At 34.4% G+C, this 23,117-nt stretch overlaps 2 protein-coding genes across 19 annotated transcripts in view; both read right to left on the bottom strand.

The window, feature by feature from the left end:
- The window catches only part of ORC2 (origin recognition complex subunit 2), a 42,845-nt gene extending 40,399 nt beyond the window's left edge, over positions 1–2,446 (bottom strand). Inside the window, exons 1-3 of one of the 2 annotated variants that reach the window (XM_087950247.1) lie at positions 2,304–2,446; positions 1,251–1,294; positions 322–383 (exon numbers count right to left, since the gene is read on the bottom strand). The gene's annotated coding sequence lies outside the window, so the exon portion shown is untranslated. The remainder of the gene's footprint in view (positions 1–321; positions 384–1,250; positions 1,295–2,303) is intronic. The other variant, XM_026667910.2, reaches the window with a different exon arrangement.
- Positions 2,447–5,184: 2,738 nt separating this feature from the next.
- HYCC2 (hyccin PI4KA lipid kinase complex subunit 2) overlaps positions 5,185–23,117 on the bottom strand; it is a 66,234-nt gene continuing 48,301 nt past the window's right edge. For 12 of the 17 annotated variants that reach the window (XM_087949955.1, XM_087949880.1, XM_087949960.1 and 9 more), the window contains 4 exons: positions 22,607–22,694; positions 19,042–19,201; positions 17,677–17,844; positions 5,185–13,039 (listed from right to left, as the gene is read on the bottom strand). In XM_087949955.1, coding sequence (XP_087806081.1) covers positions 12,441–13,039; positions 17,677–17,844; positions 19,042–19,201; positions 22,607–22,694 — 1,015 coding nt within the window. In that variant the 3' untranslated portion in view covers positions 5,185–12,440. The remainder of the gene's footprint in view (positions 13,040–17,676; positions 17,845–19,041; positions 19,202–22,606; positions 22,695–23,117) is intronic. The other 5 variants (XM_087949989.1, XM_087949968.1, XM_087949980.1 and 2 more) reach the window with 1 other exon arrangement.

The raw sequence follows: 23,117 nt of genomic DNA, 5'->3' as shown, positions 1-23,117 counted from the left end.
TATTATTATTACTACCAGAAGTAGTATAAAAGCTTGCTTGGATTTTTATAAAAGCTTGCTTGGTCCTCAACACAAATAGAGAAAATAAATATGTTTAAACAAGTCATTGGATAATTTCCTTGATGGATATTGCTATCCAAGAAGGCACTCATGTAGAATTCTAGATAATATCCTCATAACATGCCAATGGAGTAAGGCAAGACTTAGATTTGGCACCTCAAAATATACAAAACTCAGTTTCAAAACTAGTTAAATTTCAGCAGTTAAAAACACAATAAAACAATTTGTGTAGTACAATGGATAATGACTTGATTCACTTACATATGGGAAGACTAAGATAGTAAGCCTGTGGTGGTAGGGCCCAATTTGTCATCCTGTGTAATCTGGAGGAAACAGGGGGGAAGCAATTAATAGATATCGTCAAATGATCAAAAAGGCTGATTTGCCACAGCACTGAAAGTAGGGATTGAGTTTCCTTATCTAAGGTACGCAATGCTTGTAAACTTATTTTATATTTTATCTATATATTTTCCAGTAATTTGATATCAATAACAGATTGATATGATTGGATTAGATTAATTATATATACACTTCTTTTTGCAGAACTCTCTAGTGATTCTTCCTTTCCACCTAAAGTTTTTGCACAATTAAATACTTGCAAAATAGAGACAGCTAAGGATAAATGCAGAATATGTAAGCATATTCTATTGTTAAAACAATCTGACATTATAGCCTACCACTAAAGAGAAAGATATATATCTATAAGAGAAAGACAATGTCTATAATTACATGGTACTTTATAGATGAAATGGCAACGATTTAGGAATTACAATACAATACACAAACTTACAAAATTTTGTTCAAATGTTAATACAAAACTTCCGACTGGCTTGCACATCAATGTAAAAAGAATGCAAACCAATGTTATCGATTGAAGCACATTTACTTGGAAAGGAACAAGGGTAGGCAGTTATATTTCTTACTAAAGAAATAGAATATGGTGCTAAAGCCATCACAGCCAGTCCTTGATTTACAATCACAACTGAGCCCAAAATTTCTGCTGCTAAGCAAGACAGCTATTAAGTGATTTTTTCCCCTATTTTATAACCTTTCTTGCCACAGTTGTTGAGTGATTCCATGCAGTTTTTAAATCAGTACCACGGTTGTTAAGTGAATCCAGCTTCTCCATTGACTTTGCTTGTCAAAAGGTTGCAAAAGGTGATCACATGACCCCCATCATAAATACATACCTGTTGCCAAGTTTCTGAATTTTGATCACGTGACAATAGGGATGCTGCAAGTGTGAAAACCGGTCATAAGTCACTTTTTTCAGTGCCATTGCAACTTTGAACAGTCACTAAACGAATAGTTGTAAATCGAGAGGACTGTCTGTAATACAATCCTCTACAATATCTATTCAAAACTAAACCTTGCTGTGTTAAATGGGATTTACTTCCAAGAAGAGAAAGCAGGATTGTGGGTATCCCACTTTTCAACAAGTTGTGTTCAATTAAGCAAGCCCAGTCATAGTACCCCGGTAGAAATAAAAAGAATTTAATCTGAATAAAGGCATTACGTATGGCCTAAAAAAAGAAGAGGCAATCTGAAAAACAATTTAACACGAGCAGCCTGCAACTGCCCGCGTATTCGAACTACAATTCCCAACATGCCCCGTTATCGGTCATGTCGGATCGCATCGTTGCGAGTTGCTTGACGCTGCTAGCTACACCAAACCGTAAACACCTTCACGCACGGTTGCCGGGTCGGAGGAGGAAAGAGCTCCACTTGAACGGGCTACTCTCTCTATTTTAAGTTAGCAGAGTCAGTATTCTGTTCATTGCCACCAAACCACACAGAACAAGGACTCGCTTGACAAACGAGGAAAAAAGCGCACTTCCTTAGACAAGAACCGCCGCCTTCTATTTTAACCAAAGCTCACTTTTCACCGATCTAGCTTTCCGACTCTGGAATACAGGGCTCTCCAACCGTGGCAACGTTAAGCCTGGCGGACTTCAACTCCCAGTAAGCTGGCTGGGGAATTCTGGGAGTTGAAGTCCGCTAGGCTTAAAGTTGCCAAGGTTACAGAGCCCTGCTTTAACTGAGGCAACTGATCTTCGGGGCATTTATTTGGAAGCGACGTTTGCGCTCGCTTGCTCGCTCCCCAACCTCCCGCGCGCGGAAGTCCCAACCACGCGCCCTCAACGCTGAATCATCTTTCCCTTCAGCCGACGGTGGAGCTCCGAATTGTCTCCCCGCCCTGACTCGGTCGGTCGATCGCTCCACCCAGCCCCCTCGCTGCTCACCAGATCACAGCACCAGAATAAACGCGAGTTTCCCGCCAACTACCAGAGCTACGACCCAACCTCTTTCTCAGGGTATCGCGGGGCAACGGGCGGAGCTAGCTAGCCAGCCTTCTGTTGAAGCTTCGGCTTCCTTCCGCGGATTCGGGATTGGCCCCTCTCTACGGCCAATGGGCAAGGACTCCTCCCCGGAATGCGACGAGATACGCGGCGGTGACGTCTCCCAATTCTGCTCTTAAACTAACAATATTTATTTTAAAAAAAAATCACCGGGAAGGGAAGAGAGCGCGAGGAGGTGGAAGCCCTCGATCTGTTTTCTGGCCCCTGCGAAGTCGGGCGCGAGAAGCTGCGTGGGCATTTGAGCCACCTAAGTTCAACGAATATGAAAGCAGCTCTGGGCGTCGGGTGATGCAGCTACTTTATTCGTCTTTCTCAAGTCTGGATTCTTCGTTTTAGCTGTATCCCAGATCCATCCTTGAAAGCGAAATAGGATACAAGGGCTGTAAATAAACCCTGAAACAAACAAGCGCTGAATCGCCTTCCGTTTAAGCTCCGATCTGCTGCCAGGATTTGGACTTCTACCTGGAATTTCGACCCAATTTCTCCGAGATTCCAAACACCTTTTAGAAAAATACATTGAAAGTCTCCCTCCTCCCCCAATAAATTAGGCTGGATTAAAACAAACAGCTTTTTTGTGCGTCTGGAGGTTATAGTCAACGGAGTAAAGGAAGCAGATAGGCCTGGAATGTAAAGAAAGAATGGAATTAATCCAGATTTTCAGCATCTCAATGTGTTTTGGATGATGCACGCTTCTCGAGGCCATCTTATTTCACACTCCATAGATTGTGATGAACAAACCGAACTTGCCATTTGCCTATCTCAAAATGCTTGTAGGGGAAATCACTGGGAAAACAGATGGTCATAAAAAGAAGAAAACAAACACTTGCCATGGTTAACAATAGCAATGGATACACATATTGTGACCAAAGAAATGATAGGGATATATCTGTAGTCATCAGGAATCATGGGAAAAATTGCAATTTTGTGATTTAGCAGAAGATTATTATTATTTAAAAAGATGAAGCTTCTTTCAAATTCTACAAATAACCTGAGGACAAATTATGCCATTTTTAAAAAAAAGATAGCTGCAGAGGTGCTTAAAAATTTGTGAACCGTTTTGAATTTACAATGTTTCTGCATAAACGGGTGGGATCCGACAGGGTTAACTACCAGTTCGGTCAAATCGTCATCAGGATGCTGCGAGCAGAGAAGCAGCCTTTCAAAAAGCCCTTTTCTCCTGCTTTTTTAACTGCAGCTGTGCCTCGCAGGGCAGCTGAAGTTGAAAAAATCAGGAAATAAAGGTCAGGTAAGATCCCGGGTGGGCAAAAACATCCGCAGACATAGAATCGGTTCTATGTCTGCTGCTCTTCAGAGCTACTGGTTCTACAGAGGTGGACAGAACCGGTAGAAACCCACCCCTGTGTATAAATATGACTTAAAACCTGTTTTCCGCACAAATTCTGAAACTAGATTAGAAAGAATAAAATTAAGCTAATGTGTTAAGTTCATGTATTTGAGGAAAATCATCCAAACCTACATATTTGTGTTGCCCAAACTATACATTAACAATAAATGTACCTACACAATATGAACAAGTGGCATTGTTATGAAAGTAATATAAAATTCTGTTCAACAATTATTTTATGCTTATTTTTAAGGTGTATAAATCAAAATTAAACCATACCTCTAGGGAATGCCCAAGAATACCAATCAAAGTAACTATAGTCACTGAAGAATACTAATTTGGATAAATTATACAATGTTGGATCAACGATAATGGCAATGCATCGAATCTGAAATATCACATCTTAAATTGATGAAGAACAGTAGTATCTTGTGGAGCAGTATGAAGAAAAAATATAGAGTTGGACAATTAAGTTTAAGAATTTCTTCAAAAGTGACATTATTTTTCATTAAATTATTGCTGATCCCATTTACTTCCATAGTTTTGGCAAAACCAAATACATGATGTTAGGCTGTCTTCATCAGGCTGCCTTAAGAACACAAATTTCAGTCTGCAGCCTATAAAACCAACTTATTAAAGTTGAAAACCTGGTAATTACTTAATAAACACTTCTAATATTCTAAGAAATGTATCTGAAGAACAAGTAAATCTTTTAATGTACAATGGACTCCAATCAAGAATGAGGAACCTAAGCTACTTCATGTAATGTTGGACTTCAGATGCAGTATGGCTAATGTTCAGGAGAAAATAGATGTCGGTCAACATCTGAAAGGTTATTTTTCCTACTCCTAAATGGTTTAGGGTGGTATTAATTTCTGGCCAGTCACTGGCCGATTGGAAGTTATCATAGAGTCATTTCAATACTCACCCTACACTTTTGGAAATAATATCATTTTCTGTATTGTGACATTTTAGATGGTTCTAAACCTGTAAATATTTCTACCACTATAACAGTTTAAGGATGTATATTAAATACTATCTGAAGAGTTTGTGTATTGGAATGGAGTGGAATGGAATGGAATAGAAGCCAATGTGAAAGTTTTAACAATCAAATCAGTAGTTGCGCTGACAATCTTCTAGTCTTTATATTCCCAAGACATGGGAGCATTTGGAAGAGAACCAATATACAATCTTCCAATGCCTTACAGATTAAAATACTGCAGCTTGTAACATGTAAACCTACTGATGATCTGTGCCAAGTAATACTAATGATCAGCCAGTTTTTAGAACTTAACTTCAGTGCAAAACAAGTATTCTGGATTGTTATATAAAATACCTACCCAGAAGAAACATGTTTTATGAGAAGAACATATACTGCTCATGTAAAAGTATACTGGGGAAAATATGACAATGTGACCATTTTTCCAGAAACAGCACAATATTTATTTAAACACCTTTTATAAATACATATATATTCTGTGTTGCCAGATTAGTTTTAATTTTATACACCTGTATTTACAATGATTCAAAATATTATCTATCTGTGGCAGTTATTTACAAATTCAACACTTAACACAGTTCAACATTAACCAGATTCAGTAAGACTGTTACAATAATGGCTTACATGCACCAGTATAATGATCTTCAAAAACATGTCATCTGAGCTCTGTTAATAGTTTTTCACAGGTCCCAAGTTAGGGCCACAAAGACTGCATTTATATTACATACTCATTTTGTTTAACATTTCACCAGCACCAAATTTTAATTTGTTTCAAATATCATACCAATATACTGGTGGAATATTAACATAAATCAACTCCTTTCATCAAACAGATTTTCTATAAAATAAGTGGGCTATTTGCTAGCTATGGTTTTTGTAAATGAGGTAAAATAGGTTACATAATGCCAGAACAGTAAATCCTTCAGAAATCTCGGTTTAATAATAAACCTTTGTATGACAGATAATAATTGGTCAGATGGAAGGTGTGAAGGGAAAACAATGCTTTTGAAAGTTGAGCTTATGTAACTATTGTCAAACAAGCTAGAATCAAACATTGTAAGTCAGGATATCTGTTTACAAACATTAAAAATTAACATCTCCATTCACCATCAGTAGCTTGTCAGAATTTATTCAAATCCAGGAGTAATGTTTTAATGTGACCAAGTTAAGCTAATCATCTTGTCTGAGATGACCTTGCAAAAAACAGGCTGATTTCAAGTTTCTACTTCTACTTTCCAATTATAAACAATACATTCAGAAATACTAATACTAAATACTAATGATAATACTGTAAAAAGTAATTTCAAAATGAAGGCTATTTAAGTTGTGTAAAATTTGAAACACTCATGAATATATTTCAGAATGCCTATTGTAATTGTTTAAACAGAAACATTACAGATGAGTAACCATGTATGTTGATTGGAAGTAAAAATTCAAGTAAAAACAAAATCAACGTTGATAAGCCAGTGTAAATTAAATAGGCTTTTTCCCCCACTATCTACTAATTTCAAGTATTTTATTTGTAGAATAAAGACATTGGGTTGGGTTAAACATGATAAACGATTAACTGCATGAATTGATATTATATTGTTAATGCCAGAAATAATCTTGGTCCCATTTGAAGTAAAGCACCAAAATATTCTGTTTCTGTTTTCTAGTACCAATGGATGCTGCAAATTTTAATTCTCTAATATTTAGTGTAATCGGCTTTTAAAATTAGTAGAATTCAAAATTATACAGAAATGTTTTTGTACTCACTAATATTTATTACTTTGCAAATTAAATGTCTCAGCATAAAATTGATGCTCCTTATTACAAATTATGGTATGACTATACATTTGAAATTTTATTTCTGGGAAGAACAGCAAACCAATTTTGAATATATATTTTCAAGTTTACTATACTTACTATAGGCTTGAATATATTTACAAAAACAATTCAATGGTTTTTTTAAAAAGTTGTGCTCTAATCATATATGGCAGTTTATGCAATTCAATACTGCAGCCTTGACAATTCTGACAGATTTAAGAAAGGATATCCTAACTTGTACCCCTTGTATATTTTATTGTATTTAAATTTTACATATAATGGAAATGGGTGTACAAATACATACAAATAACCAATTTTTAAAATCCCACTTGCTTTTTGAGGGGATTTGAGTTTGAATATATTATTTTCCACAAAATTAAGCAGTTATATGTTTTAAGTGCAAACTATTTTAAAAATCTTACTGCACATAAAGTGAAGGTTTTTTACAAAAGCACAATACAAAAATATTTGGGGAAAACTAAAAGGGAGAATTAATTTTTTATTCAAAATAGTATTTGATGTATTAGCATAAAATTAAGATGGATATTCAGGTTAATAGTGGTATTATGTATTTTTGCTAAAGCATATTTGAGAAATTAAAAATAAAAGAGAATTAAATGAAAGAGAATCAAACCTTTAATTAAAAAGAAATTAAAGGTTTTTATTTGAATGATTCCGTGAATATTTGGATGCAATATTATCATTCATTATTATCAATGAATGCAATATTAAAAAGATTTAACAGTACAAATGAATGTGAATAATTATAATGGGTATAATGCAGAAACACTAACAACAGGAAATAAGTTTAATTCCTAATGAACCATGAATAAAAACTTTTGTCACAGACATGTCTACTTTGTTGTGTTAAAAAAATTAGTGTTCAACAGTTGGACTGAACCAACTTTGGATTCATCTAAGTGGTTTTGCATGTATACTACTAATGTCCCAATATTGAATTTATACATTGCATTTAGTATTAAGCAATGAATCAAATTACTAGTATTTGGCAATTATTAATTTTAATTGGTTGAATATGAAGCTTTGTTTTATTTTAAGCAATAAAATTATAATGCATGATGTGCAATTATCCAGAAATTTATAAAACAAATTTTAAAATAATTCATGCAAATAGTATTTAGATTGATTTGTCTTTTCCCCTATGTTCTTTAAAGTCTAAAATAAAATTGTCAATTTCATCTTCTTAATTATTTGTTAAAAGCTGCAATTTTTGTACTAATTAAAAAAATAATCTGTGGCATTTGGATGGTACTACCAGCACTCAAATTACTCCTTCAAAATGTATTTGTAACAAGATGATGAAAATCTATTCCCTGAAGATAAATACTGATAATAATGAAAAAATATTAAACAAACATTTGGAAATATATACATATATGTTTCAGAATATTACATTACTATTATAATTACATCTTGCAAACAACAGCAATTGATTGTCAACAACTGACAAATTGTACACATCTGTGTATGTATATATGTATATGCATGTATGTATGTGGGTGGGTATACACACATATATATACACACATATATACATGCACATATCCATTCCCCAACAGAAAGAAAACTACTTCCATAAAATAGTGCAAATCAAAAGTCTGAAAATATTATGATTTCCTTATTTCAGTTGTAAAATATATGAACTTGCCTACTTTAAATCTACAAAGAGCATCAAGACACAAGACACCCAGTTTATGAATCAGATACTTTATATGTTTGAAAAACACTATATTTTAAGCAACGTCTCACTGTGATACAAATTCATCATTCTGGTATCGAATGATGCATACTTTTACATGAAAGACTTATTAAGAATTCATTGAAAGAGCTGCCCATAAATTGCACATTAGCAATGTTTGAAATAGTTTTGTAATCAATGAGATGATTAATCTTATTCTCATATTATTGTCTATATTATGAAAAAAAACAAGCAAGGTCAAATGGTGTAACTAAAATAATCAAACATTTGTTAATAACCATGTAACTATACCTTTCCTCTTCTTACATGTAAAACTAGAGCAAAAGTAATGGCAGGATAGTCTTTACAATATGGTAATGATTACATATTTCTCCAGAGAAGAAGGCAAGTAAAAATATTATTTCAGACTACTGTCCTACCCAGTTTCGTTCATAGATCTTGTAATCATGTTTTCAGATTTTTATACAGGCATTTCGGTCAACACATGCACAAAATATAAAGATGCTTTGTTCTTTTCCACTGTGAAACTGGAACAAAATATTGTAAGAACTGCCATTTCTACTTTACAGAAGCTATTATATAACAGGATATACGTATAACAATATTTAAATACAAATATCTGTCATATCCTTCTGAGTATTACTGTTGCCTATAATCCAGTAAAAAGTTTGTAATGGTAAATTACAAGGTTCAATGGAAAGTTCTGACTTCTGTGCCAATCTAATTCTATTTCATTTCCATATCAATGAATTTTACAAGCTACACCAAGCATTGATCTGTTGTATCTTCACTCAGGTGCCACCATTTTTTAATTCTTTCCCATCTTCCTTTTCATAATTGAGTATTTTAACTCTCACTCTCTCTAGATTACAATGAGCTTGTGAACCACAGAATACTTTCTGAGTAACACATGAAAGGTGGTGACTGAGTGTCTATATATTTGGTAAGCATACATGGCAAGTTTACACACTTTTGGATAGTTCATGGTCAACATCATAAAAGCTAGTGTGCAATTCAATCCAGATTGGGGGGAGGGGGGCAAGAGTAAGCAAACCCAAGATGCTAAGAGGAAAGAAACAATCTCACCACGAATAACAAACAAAGGAAGATGTTACATCCCCACTGAGTCTGAACCTTCAAATACACATCAATACAGTGCTTTTAGCAAAAACTTTGGGACAGTTTAGCAGCAAATACATCAACAAATGTTGAAGCAGTACTAGCATGACCTATTAAGAGGACTAATTAATATTCTCAAGTAAGACACATATTTAAGAAAAGATATGAAGCAGTGTTTTCTCCATCATAAAGACACAGAAACAAGGTAAGCTTCATACTTGAGTCCACAGTATGGGAAAGTTGCATATTAAAATAGGAACAGAATTTGAACAATGTACAAAACAAACTAAAATTAAAAACCCATATATGTTATAATGTGTCAAATGATAACTAAAAGCAAAAGAACTAAATACAGAAAATTGTACTGCACATAAGAAAACAATCACTTTACTAATTCTATAAGGAAGTCATTACCCCAACATATGTACACATTGTAATTTTAATACGTTGAGAAGATACAATATATATTTTATTCAATATTTAAAAAAATAAACTATAACCTCTTTAAGATGAAGATTTGCACAATTAAACACATTCCAGTTTGATAGCAGGCTACCAATCATCAATATGTAAATTAGGCTTTCTGCATATTATGTGTATACAACCACATACAGATTTTTTTAAATAAAAAAAGCTTAACATGTTAAATTTCTTTCAAAAAGAACAAATTGGTCTAATTAACTGGTCTTAATTACAGCAATATTTCTTTTTAACTATGTTTTTGCTATGTAGAATACATGGATCTGGTTCTTAAAAAGCTACTCTAAGTGTAACCACAGGCTTGTAACCAATGGTTTTTTTAAAAAAATCCTGTCACCTTGGTCATAATCATTTTGGTGATCTTCACACCATTAAATCAGAAGGATGCAAACATAGTTTAATATGTTGCACAATAAACTACTATTTAACACTTGAAAGCCCAAAGTCCCTAGCTATAAAACTATTCATGCAGTTCTCTGTATAATGGTCATAATTTCTATTATTAAAAAAGACTGCTGAATTATATGGGAATCATATTAGTTCTCTAGAAAAATAAAGACATACACCTAGGCCCCTTTTCACTTTTTCTACAGAACAAAGAAACTTTTTGAAGTTTTCTGTAATGGATGGCTTCAGAGCTCAAGAAGTCTAACCTACATTATACATATTATTCAAAATTATTCTGAATATTCAATAATTACAGTGAATCACTTGGAAACATTCCTGAGTTTCAGTAATATTGGAATTAAATTTGACATTAGCTTTGCTTTAATGAGTGTCTATACAAAGTAACTACAACTTAGTGTAATACTAATAATTTAAAATGAGGATTACTTTAGCTACAATTCTTCTGACAAACTCCAGATTCAAATCAAAAGTCAAGGAAGAAAGACAAAAGAGAGTAGAATTGGAAATTATCAACTAAACTTAAATTTTTCTTTAGCAGAATAATGGCACTTAGTAATCTGAACATTTTAACCTCTGACCCTTTTGAAAATAAAGTATTATTATTTTGAATCTCTTCAACCTATAATTAATTCAAAAGGTTACTTGGGGGAAGAGGAATATAACTTATATCTGTTCCTTTCATTAACTGTCAACAGAATTCCAGGTCAAAGTTCAGCAAAAATATAAGAAGGCAAAACAGCCCCCTTTTGCTTTTCATGTATACATTACTCTTCAAAACATGATGAACCCTTTCTTTAGAATAAGAAATGCAATTTAAAGCAGTGATCTACAGCACAGATATCACGTATTGCTGACACACCACATGCATTCAAGGTTAAATTCAACAGTATGCATTCCCAGATTAAAGTGGAGGAGATAATATCTTTAGCTCCCCCACATACACCCGCATTACATTAACTATATGAAATATGACTGCAATGGATTGATCAAAATATAGGCAGTGAATTGTTTCCTTTGGAAAGAGAAAGCTGCCAAAAAACCCCACTGCTTGAGAAATGATTTTAAGGATAACTGATGCCTCAGTATTTTCAGCAGCCATTGCCTCTGTTCTTGGCATTTCCCGCTGGAGAACACTTGTCCTTTTTGAAGCTTCTGAGTCTGTTCAGTGATAAAATTTAGTCATTCCACAGCAAGCACCCTGAAAAACTCCCTCGCCTAAACTTCAATTGTTCTTGTAGGTTCCAAAGATTATCAATTTACAAAAGTAACTTTTAAAGGAGCATTGATGAGTAGTCATACTTGGGACAGCCCATGTCCCATTTTCTTAATCTTGTTTTAAATGTATTTTATATATCAAATTTCTACCATGTAGAGAAACAACCCTGTTTCCTGGGTGAGGAAGACATGTAAACATGGCTCCACAGGCCTTAAAACTGCACTGTAACCTATGCTGTCTACTTACAGCCCATTCATTCTGAAGCAGCAGTTTCCTGGTCACATATACATGTCTCGGTAGCTGAACATTAAGCTTGGGAGGGCGAGAGTGGATGGATGGAAGAGGAAGACTACTCTAATGTTCATGACAAAGTGCATTTCAACCGCCATCAGAAGCAATGACAATATTCCTCTCCCACAGAATTGATTGCACTAACTCAGAGGTCCAAAGTCCTACTAGAATCTCTGAGGCACTCTTGGTTCCAAGAGACAAAAAAAATCACAATTCATTAGTCTTTGCAGAACTTTAGACTGAGAAAACTAACCCGTTTATTATTTCTCAGGAAAGCCGAAGCTTCGTTTTGATAGGGATCATATTCTCCATTTCCTCCAATCTTCTCAAGACTCACAGTGTTGAAATGGGAACTGATCTGCCTATAATGGATTGCACATCACCCAAGGAGAACCAAAGGCTTGGAAAAGGCATAAAGTATATTTTATACTGTTTCACAATGACATTTATGGGAGAGGGGGCGAAAACATGAGGTTTTATTGCTGTTTCAGTACAAAATATAGTATAGTATCTAAATGAATCGAACAAGATCACCAAAGCCAGGATTTTCAAACAATAGGATGAAGATTGTAGATGTTGCTCAAAAAAGAATTGGACAAATTGAAAAAATATAAGAAGGTAAAAAAAAAAAGTTAAACTTGGGATATTAGTTGCATATTGAAACTTGGGGATCGGGACTGCTTAGTCAGAGGAGCTCCTGGTGAGTGGACATCTTTACCATTTCCAGCTTGACTTAACCGGTCCTCTTGTAGACTAATGGTTGAAAAACGATTGGAGTTGCCAGCTGCTAAGTTAGTAACACCATCACCGCCAATGCCAACATTGGAACTTGTCTGACTACCATTCACATAGTCAAATGATTTACTGGAAGAAGCACTTGCAGTTCGGATCAGGCTTACACTGCTGGCTTTTGGTACCACCTGCCCAGCAGGCAAACTCAAGTGTTTCTTTGTGGGAGTAATTTCAATTGCATCTGTACTGAGGTCAACTGACTGGTGCAGGTACTGCCTACGGGCAGATTCTCGAGGGCTGTCTGTGGATTTGGTAGCCAAGATGATCTCCTTATCCTTGGCCAAAAGCCCAGCAACTCCTTTCCTTAAGCTGCCCCTCTGAGATGTGGATGAAGGTTTGGTCCCTGGTGGCTGGCTGCTAAGTGATGCCCCAGAGGAAAACCCTTCATCAGCATCATTGAAGTTCACAGACTCTTCTCGTCCACTGACTCCTTCAGCATCTGAAAATACCAAAGACCCCAGATGAAGAAATTACAATACTATGATTCAATTTTAAAAGTGGATAGGATTGCACATAGGTTTTTTAAAGCAAAATTATGCTGCAAACATTTTGGAGAAATCTAAACTTCAAGTTACAGTGTTTTTATTATAATTGTTTTTATACTGCAGTCTGGAACAGAATGAATTTATTAACAATGCTTAAATGGATTAACTTTCTAAAAGATGTCCATAAGATTAACCTTTCTCAAAAAGTCATAAACCACTCATGTTTTACTACATATCTACTAATACGTAAATTATAATACTGCAATAAATTTATACATGGCTATGATCCTAGCTGCACTTATTAATAAGCATATTAAATACTAGAGAACTTTTACTTCTGAGGAATGTTTATGATTGTTTTTAATGAATGTAACCAAAAGCACATTCTTCCAGAAGTAAATTCTTATGGAAATCTTCCTGCCATCCTCAGTGCTAAAGATTAACCTAGAATGGTTGTGCTGGTATATAAAATTAAGTCAGAATTCATTTAAATAGAAAATAATGGGTTCTTTGCCACTTTTGGTTTGTTTGACTTTATTTTTTCACTCTAACTCAAATTGTACCTCTGCCTATTCTAAATGCCAAAGGTGCAGTTCTACTTCAGTATTTGTAGGGGTTCTATGAAATGGAGATTTTGATGCATGCAAGTATTCCTGAATGTCATCATCTGAGTATTATTTTATGTGTGTGTGTATTTAACAGTGGGTGCATGTGTCACTGTGAGGTTTGTAAGAATGTTTTTGCCTATCAAAGTTGCACTGGATCCAAAATGGATGGCATATAAATGTAATAAATATACATAGTTTTTATTTTTTTTCTTTCTGGACAGTTTCAAATACTGACACATTATCATGGAATTAGCACAATGTGGAAATATAAAGAAGAGAACAGATTATTTACAAAGCAGAAGCAAGTCTCCATATCTGTAACTGTAAAATATTATTTATCTTTAGCTAACCAAGTGCTTAACCAGCCTCTCAGAGCATTCTGTCTTCCAATCAATTATTTAGACACCATTGTTCTAACTTAATATTGTTCTGTTTTGTACAGTAATCCTTAGCTTACAATTATCCTGACAAACATAATTTCTCTCCCATTTCAAAAATTTCTGCAAAGTAATCATATTGACAAATGTAAATATGTAGAATTAAATCTGACAGCTGAGAGAATGTCAGTTTTACAGACTGAAAGGATTTTTTCCCATTTTCTCAGCAATGTTCTTTTACTTCATCATTTTAACATTTCAAACATTAATAAAACAGTTCCCTGTAAAATAAGAAGGCTCCTTAAATTTAAAAAAAACCTCTGAGCCTTGTAAAATATTATATTTAAAAAACAAGCCACTTTGCATATGGTATTCTTCACACAAAAAGTTAAAAAGCCATTTGAAATAAAAGAATGTCCTGAAAGCAAATGTGCCTTTTAGACTTTCTTTTATTTGACCACCATGCAAAGCTAAGTGAAAGTGCTTTTGATTGAGCAGCAGTAGCTGCTGCCTTCCCACCACCACCTCTCTTAACCCCTCCTTACTTTAATGGAGGGAACATAATATCCAGAGGTGTTTCCGAGTCAACTTCCATGGATACATCTCAAGCCTTACAATCAAGTTTGCAAGGATAAAATGACATAAAGTGGAAGAAATATTGTTGTTTGTCAATGATGCTTGCAACATTATTATTTAGTATAATTAATAAAATTATCCCTTCCGTTCGAAGAAAAGAGTCAGAGAGGCTCGGTGTAAATTTTCTGAATGCCACCACCATGCAGAGGCCAAGGCAACTCAGCAGTGCTTGAAAGTGAAAAAGGAGGAAAATAACATGCAAGGTAGGATCTCTCAAGTGATCAAGTATTCAGAAGTTCAATTTGAGCAATATACAGATTTACTAATGATTATAAATATACTCTTTTGACTTCAATGGGAACATAGTCATTTGGGGAAAAGGTTATTTTTCTCACAAAAAGTTCAAGTATATTCTGAACCAAAGTCCTTCTAGGCAATAAAGCTTGTCAGAGAAAGAACTAAAATATAATCTCAAAAGGATATTTCAACCATTTTTTAAAAAATATTTTTTAAATCAATGCTAGCTCTGCCCTCTGCAGGTACATGATTCATCAATGTTCCCAACATTATTATTCATATTCAAAGCTTCTCTTAAATAATCAATGTAAGAGGAGTACGTGCACATTAATCCTGTCAGCATTATACTTCTACTTTTTATTAACTTATAAAGAATATTTACATAAACTGACCCAAGCATATTGCAAAACAGACTGATTATTTATTATATACTTGGAATATTTAAAATCAAGGATAAATAAGACAGTTCAAATGAAAACAATTTTATTATGATCATAGACCAGCATAAGAAATATAAGATTGTGTCATTTTGTTTACCCAATTTTAAAAAGAAGCAATATTTATCAATTTCATGTAAAATCAGCAAGATCACCAAAAGAGAGTAATTTAACAAACTATGATTTCTTTTTATGATTAAGAGAAAACCAATCTTTTCCTATCCCAGATCACCCCCAAAAAAATATTTGTTCACAAAAAAATATGATTTTTAAAATACTTTTTTGTGTAAGTTATGCTCACTTTATTTATCTAGAAAACATTTAGGCAACAACACCTAATCTAAATATATCTAACATATTAAAGAAAGAAGTACTAAGGCATCAAAGCAACTCTTTGAAAAGAAGATTTGAGAATTTGTGTGAGAATTTCTGTACCTTGTTCTGGTCCCATGCACATGCAACATGTGGTTAGTACAATAAAATAAAACCAGTGGGAGAAAAATTGTGGTTAGGGCTCATTTACTGGCCATGCTCAGATTCACTCAGTTCTAGGAGTAAATTCTGAATTTCATGCTTCCATAGTTTCCCAATAATGCCTCCCCTCTTCATATATTGTGAACTCTGATTGCACATGATGGATTCAGATGCAATAAATAAGAAATCCTAATTCTAACGCTAAAGGGTTTGTTTGCTTTTTTGTTTTGCTATTTAGCTTATCAGGTGCAAGAAATCAGGAGCCAAGACAGTTCAAAAGAATACAGGTTTAATGCACGCTTTCTACAAGACTCTGAACTACTAACAGTCAAAGGAAAATTGGCAGTAGATAAGAGTCAATGGAATTCAAGGTGGGCTGGATTTAGATCTCTTGTGGGCGAGAAGGGACTCAAGATTGATGATGACGTACTTGACCCCTCCCTCGGGCTCAGCTTGGTCATCTCCTACATAGTTTTCCTTGAAGCAACTGTGAAGCATGTACAGCACATAATTTGCAAATGTTATTAAAGTCTTAAAATATCAGCAATGCCAAAAAAACTACGCTAAAGACAGAAAAGAAGCACTATAGAAATAAATTAGTGAGATATGCAGATTAGCAAAGAATAAATTTGTAACTATAACTTAGAATGCATTGCTATCTGAATACTTCTGCATCAGCACCAAGGGGACAGTAGGTTAAGGACGTGCACTGAGTAAAATGAGAATCCCTTAGTAAAGAGTTAACATGAAGAATACCACTATACAGGGCTATAAGATTTTTTTTCTCTCTTCAGGTTTATACTACCTACTTTGAGACACAATCTTATAAATATCACAATGGCAATTTAATTCCACTTCAATCCACTGAACAGGTTATTAAACCATCCATTGAACCGGAAGTTTGGTATATAAAATAGTAAAAGAAATGCTCCTCCCTCCCCTTCTAATACTAAATTACAGTTAAAGTATTATTTTATATGCTGTAAAGCACTCCAGGTGGTGAAAACAGCATCAGTATTTTTACTTGACACATTTTTATTGTATATATATATATATATATATATATATATATATATATATATATATATATATATATATAAGCTATATATATATATATATATATAAGCTATATATATAAATAGCTACAAATGTATATATGTATACATTTAGCAAACTTAACATGCTCACTAGCAGGGTGTTCCAGGATGCAAAAGAATGAGTGGATGATCTTGAGATATCAGAGAAAGAGATTGCCAAACAAGAGACGCTTAACTGTCAGAGGAAGAAACTTAGGAAGACCTGCCCTAACTGATCAGAGGGTTAAAAGTAACAGAGGAAAGTCTGTACATTCAGACTTGCAAGATTCTATTAAAGTAATCTTAAAATAAAGTACATTTTAATCATCTAGTCAGGTTTCCTGTCTGGTTTACTCAGAAGAGTTGACATCAATCTTGCAAATCTGAAGGTACAAAATTCCTGCCTCTCTTGTCTGATCATTCTCTAAGCAGAATCTTTCCCTCATACCCCCAAGATCATCCACACGTTGCATTACAAAATGATCCAAAGTTATCACATTATTTTAACCATGCTAAGCTAGATATTATACAGATAGTCAAAGTCCAAAATGTTAGAATAAATAGCTCCAGGCCTAAAGCTAGGCATAAAGGGATATGCGCAGAAAGAAGGAAAGAGAAGAAAGTATACCTGTGGTCAATGGAATATACTCTAAAGCAAAAGGGAATTCTGCTTCGGAAGAAAGATCCAGGATCCTCCTCCCCAAGCAATGGCTTTACTGACTTATGCCACCTTATCTCTGTCCTACCCTCTTTTGTGGCTGGTGTCAAGTTGGGCTCCGGTGAGCCATGCTCAGGGGTCCTGAGCATCAGTACGTCCCCCTCTTGCTTGCGTTTGATCCCTAGGTCTGTGGAGCCGTGCAGGATCGGAGATCCGGGAATGCTCATGTCAGCATCATTTGAGAAGTCAAAGCCATCTGGGATTCAACATATAATATTTTAGTGTCTTTCTACTCTTTTCCTAATCATAACCCAGGCAGGGAAATGAAGGTGTACACGGAATACAGAAAACCACACCTGTATTTTTCTCAAAGAAAGTTGAACAGCATCATAAAAATAAGTGGATATGATGTGCCGAATGCAAGAAGACATGAATGCAACACTTCTGCAGTGAAGCTGTACATGATGAAGGATTTGTAAAAATGGGATTAACTGTTTTTATCAGGAAGAATTCAAAATGAAAACAAAAGTGAATCAGTACTACGTACATAAATATTTAAAAGGAATTTAAAGTTTAATAAAAGTTCAAATTTTATGTTTTTGCAGTCTACTATATATTTACCAATATAATTGGTAAAAAAATCAAACCATACCTCCCAGGACAAACTATTATAACAGAAATTGAGATTTGTTTCCAGTTTAACATTTGCTTTTCTTTTTGTTGGCAGGAGTGAATTTAAAAGATTTGAAGTTGCTCCCTATGAAAACTAAAAGATTCTTAAATTATCTTACACATAAAATACTTGAGATTTATCATTAGCTTTGCAGAGCACAGGTCCTGAAAATATTAGTAAGTATATTAAAATACCAGTTATTATTTAATGAAAAACACAAAGATAACATTTTCAATATTATCTAGCTTTTGTTGGAATTTTGAAAGTTTATATATACATACTATACCATTATTTAAAACACACACACACATCCCCAAAAGACAGATATAGATTGTAAATTGTGAAATAGTTTGAAAAAGGAAAAAAAGTCTAAATTTTTAGTGTTACTGTCTAGTTGGATTTGCCCAAAAATTATAAATACAGTCACACCATCAAAATAATTACCTTCCAACAATTTTTTAAAAAGCAGAAAGATCCAACCCACTGAAAGTAGATAGTAATTACTATTAATTTTCATACCATAATATACCACTTAAATCACTTAAGCTTGTTTAGATTTCACAAAATATAAAATAGGAAGAATTCTTGCTTCATTGTAGTATGCAGTCACAATTACATGTTTGAGCTGACATACACAGAGTTGACATACATAGATAATTATTTTCTGTACGTCTATATACCTGAAATGTAATGATCAAATTCAGGCTTAGAAGCTAGCATTTGCCAGTGGAGGGGAATGATACCATATTACAATTTCCACTTTGCATTATAAAGACTTACCTTCTCTTCTCCAGCGATGTCGGCGGATTGAAGCTGTTGTAATAGCTGTCCGAGAAATTCTTGGCACTGTTGGAGTAACCTCTACTTTCAAAACCTTCTGTCCTCCTTGTGATACATCAGGAGCATCAAAAGGTAATGAATTCTTCATTGCATTTGCAACCTATTACAACAGTAAAATGCTGTGTAAGTGTCAGGGACAAAATATCAAGTCCACAAGTGAGGGTCCAATTAAACTGATATATTGCTGCTCCTGCCTACGCACAGGAATATTTTCAGCTAAGGGTTAACACCTGCTAGGAGTTAGATAAGGTCAACAGAATTCAAAGGGGGTTGAACTTAGCTCACTTGTGGCTACATAGAGATTCTAGGCTGAACCCTCTTTGAACTCCACCCCCAGATTCTTCTATTCCTCATGCTACAGTAAGTTGGCAATCAAAAAAGAAATTAAACAAGGACTAAAGAAAAAAATAATAATAACCAAATTTTAGGATTTATATTAAATAACTACAGTCTTTGTTTATTAACATAAATCATTGTATTTTTAAGTTTTGCAGTTCCATGTCAGGATATATACTCTCTCCTATCTTTTGCCAAATATGTGTTACTTTTCTCAAATTTTACCTATGGAGTTGACAAATAGTGTACTGTATTAATTTTGCTATAACCAACCCTTCTGCTACTGTAAAATTCTAGATATGTATGTAAAGCCATTATCAAAGTCTCTTTTTAATTTAGTTTTCTTTATTGTCATTGCACTCGTACAATGAAATCAAACACCATCTTCAGTGCACATCATGACCATGAAAATAAATACAAAAACACATCCTTCACCTTTCACACATTGAACCGAAAACCCCCGACACCACACCAACACTGCACTATACAGCAGAATTCAAAAGAGCTACTGCCCTGGGACAGAAGCTGTTTTTCAGCCTATTTGTGCTTGTTTTATTATTCTGTATCATCTGCAAGATGGTAATAGTTCAAAAAAAGGGTTCCCAGGATGAGATGGATCTTTGAGAATGTTTTGAACTTTCTTAAGGCAGCGGGAGCTATAAAGCTCTTCCAAAGAGGGGAGAGGGCAACCAATGATCTTCTGGGTAATGACATTATTGTACTTTCAGTGTTATAACTGCTGAACATCAATAGTATAGTTTTCTCACTATTTAGGAAAATCACAAATAGTGCCACAACTCAAGGATTAGACATGGAGAAGCTGGCCTTCCATTTCCCCAGACTTCCTTGACATGCACCCTTCTTGCTGCCAATCATGATTTGTTAACCTCACAACAGGATATTATTTTATTTACTCTCCCATTTTCATCAGTCAAATCAGATGAGTAGAAAAATATTAACTATGTTTTATCTAAGAGATGCTACCCAGTGGTGGGATTCAATTTTTTTTACTACTGGTTCTGTGGGCGTGGCTTGGTGGGTGTGGTAGGAGAAGGATACTGTAAAATCTCCTGTCAGAGCTGGTATTTGCCGGTTCTCCGAACTATTCAAAATTTCCACTACCGGTTCTCCAGAACTGGTCAGAACCTGCTGAATACCACCTCTGATGTTAACTGAAAAAACAATTTTATACCAATTCTAGCACAAATGATCACAAAAATGTATTCTTTTCAGTGGTTAAAAGCACTTTTTAGGGTCATGCTAGGTGGTAACTCTATGTCTACCATAATGTCTACCATAATAAACTATGTAGGGTTCATTAAAAATGAAAGGCAATGCTTTTGATTTTCTGGGAGCCGTATGCAGGAAAGATTTAAATAAAATGCAGAATAGAATGGAGAGAAGTACAGCAAATATAAACTTTTTAAAAGGTTGGAAAGAAAAAAATCATTATTATTATATATTAATAATAATCCAATTATTATATTATTACAATATGAATAAATAAAAAAGGACTTTCCATTGGATTATTGTTTGCCCCAGCTTTTTCAGTTTAGTCAAAAACAAAAGCTGAATTCAAATGAATTCAGTCTTTAGGCTGATAACATTCCTATTACAGGAACCTTATCAGCAGAATTTATTTTTTATTAAAAATCGATTTAGTAAAGCATTTAGTTATTTACTAAAGGAATATTTAGTAACAAAATAAAATTCAAATTGTTGTCTTCAGAAGGATACTATTATCTAGTCAGCAATAATTCATCAAACAAGCATTTAACCTAATCTAAAGGGAAGATTTAAAAAATGCCATCTCATTTGGCAAGGTGATTCCCTTGCAAAAAATTTTAACATTTAATTAAATCTGGGCAAAGTACACACATATTTTCTTCCAAATTGTATGAAGTTCACACCCTATGTTTTGTTTTCATAAAGTATGTTCAGGAACTTAACCTCTGCTTTTTATATTACAATGATCACTTCTTGGTAATCCCAAAACAAATCTATTCCTCTACCCACCACCAATCTAGAAGAGAAAGATAAACTGAGCGCTCATGAAGGGGATGATTACTGGGACGAAGTAGCTTGCCAGGAGAAGACTTTAGCTCTTTCAGTGTCTCCTTAAATAGACAGAAACCAATCTGCTGGACATGATTGTGAGTAAAGAAAAACAAATGATATAGGAAAGTGGACATTTTCTATTTTCAGGATTTTGTTTATGTATCTAGTAAAAGGCCAGTGACCTACATTCATAAAAGACGAAGGGGAAAAGGAAGATTATGCCACTTCTTAAAATAATTATCAAGCTGTTCAAGTTCAGAGAGAAGCTCAATTCAAGTTGTACCACAGCTTCTAGACTGTTACCATCTAGCCATATGCTTGTCAAATAATTCTGTAAAAGTCTTCTCAACAGACATGCAAAATGCAGATAAACAAGCATACAGGTAACCGTCAACTTACAACCATAATTGAACCCAAAATTTCTGCTAAGCGAGACAGTTGTTAAGTGAGTTCTGCTCCATTTTACAACTTTCTTGCCCCAGTTTTTAAGTGAATCATTGCAGTTGTTAAGTTAGTAATATGGTTGTTAAGTGAATTGGTTTCCCTATTGACTTTTCTTGTTAGAAAGTTGCAAAAGGGGATCACAACAGTCACAACAGTCATAAATATGAAGCGGTTGCCAAGAATCCAAATTTTGATCATGTGACCATGAGGATGCTGCAACGATTGTAAGTGTGAAAAACAGTCATAAGTCACTTTTTTCAGTGCCATTGATTCAAACGATCCTAAACGAATAGTTAAGGACTACTGTATACATAAACAATATACAAGTGTACACCTGCATGATTCCCAAAAAGCATTTTTAATAAGCACACTGCAAGTAGAGTCAAACAAAGATTGCAAGTAATATGACTCTAATTATTCCTGTTAACCAATATTCTGCTAATCTTTGCTTTATAACAGACTGAGGAACTCTGGATTGTAGCCTAGTGGATGAAATCAAAGTGTAAATTTATCAGGAGATTTTGTTACAATGTGCACAAACTATTCTGCTGAAGGTTCCTTTGGAAGATTTTAGAATATTACATAATTCATTCAAAGGTAACTATTAATATTACAATTATATGCACAATTTAAATCTCATTGAACAGATTACAGCCTATCTCCTTACCAGCAGTGGCTGAGAATAGAGTTCAAGCTGAGCTCGATATATTATATCATCCAGGGCTTCCTGACCAAGTTCCCATTGTCCATTGTAGCTATATATGGATGCAAAGGAAATAACACAGTGCATTATTTTTGTGATCATAAATACCTAACTCATGGGTACAATTCTTCCTTGCTCTATCTGTACATTTCAGTCAGGATAATTTCATTACTAACATTTTTGACATAGCAGGCAGATGTTAATAATAACTGAACCACCTCACCAGTTCACCCATCCCCTGGAGTCCCCAGTTCTGCAGGCATAACCAGATCTTAAGGAACCTTCAAAAGTTCAGAAATGATGTGGCCAACGTCACCTCGGGGGGGGGAAAGATTCCACATCTTGGACACACAACAAAAAAGGCCTGATTCCTAGGGCCTACCAAATGCAGATCCCTAGATGACGGAACCCATAACATGTCATAATGGCGCAGTGAATTCAAAATGCAGTACTGCAGGCTGATTCTGCTGACTGC

This window comes from Notechis scutatus, chromosome 1 (genome assembly GCF_049901735.1).
Source record: "Notechis scutatus isolate UNSWTSFEM ecotype Mainland chromosome 1, rNotScu1.2, whole genome shotgun sequence".
Taxonomy (NCBI): domain Eukaryota; kingdom Metazoa; phylum Chordata; class Lepidosauria; order Squamata; family Elapidae; genus Notechis; species Notechis scutatus.
This window is presented reverse-complemented; position numbering and strand designations above follow the sequence as displayed.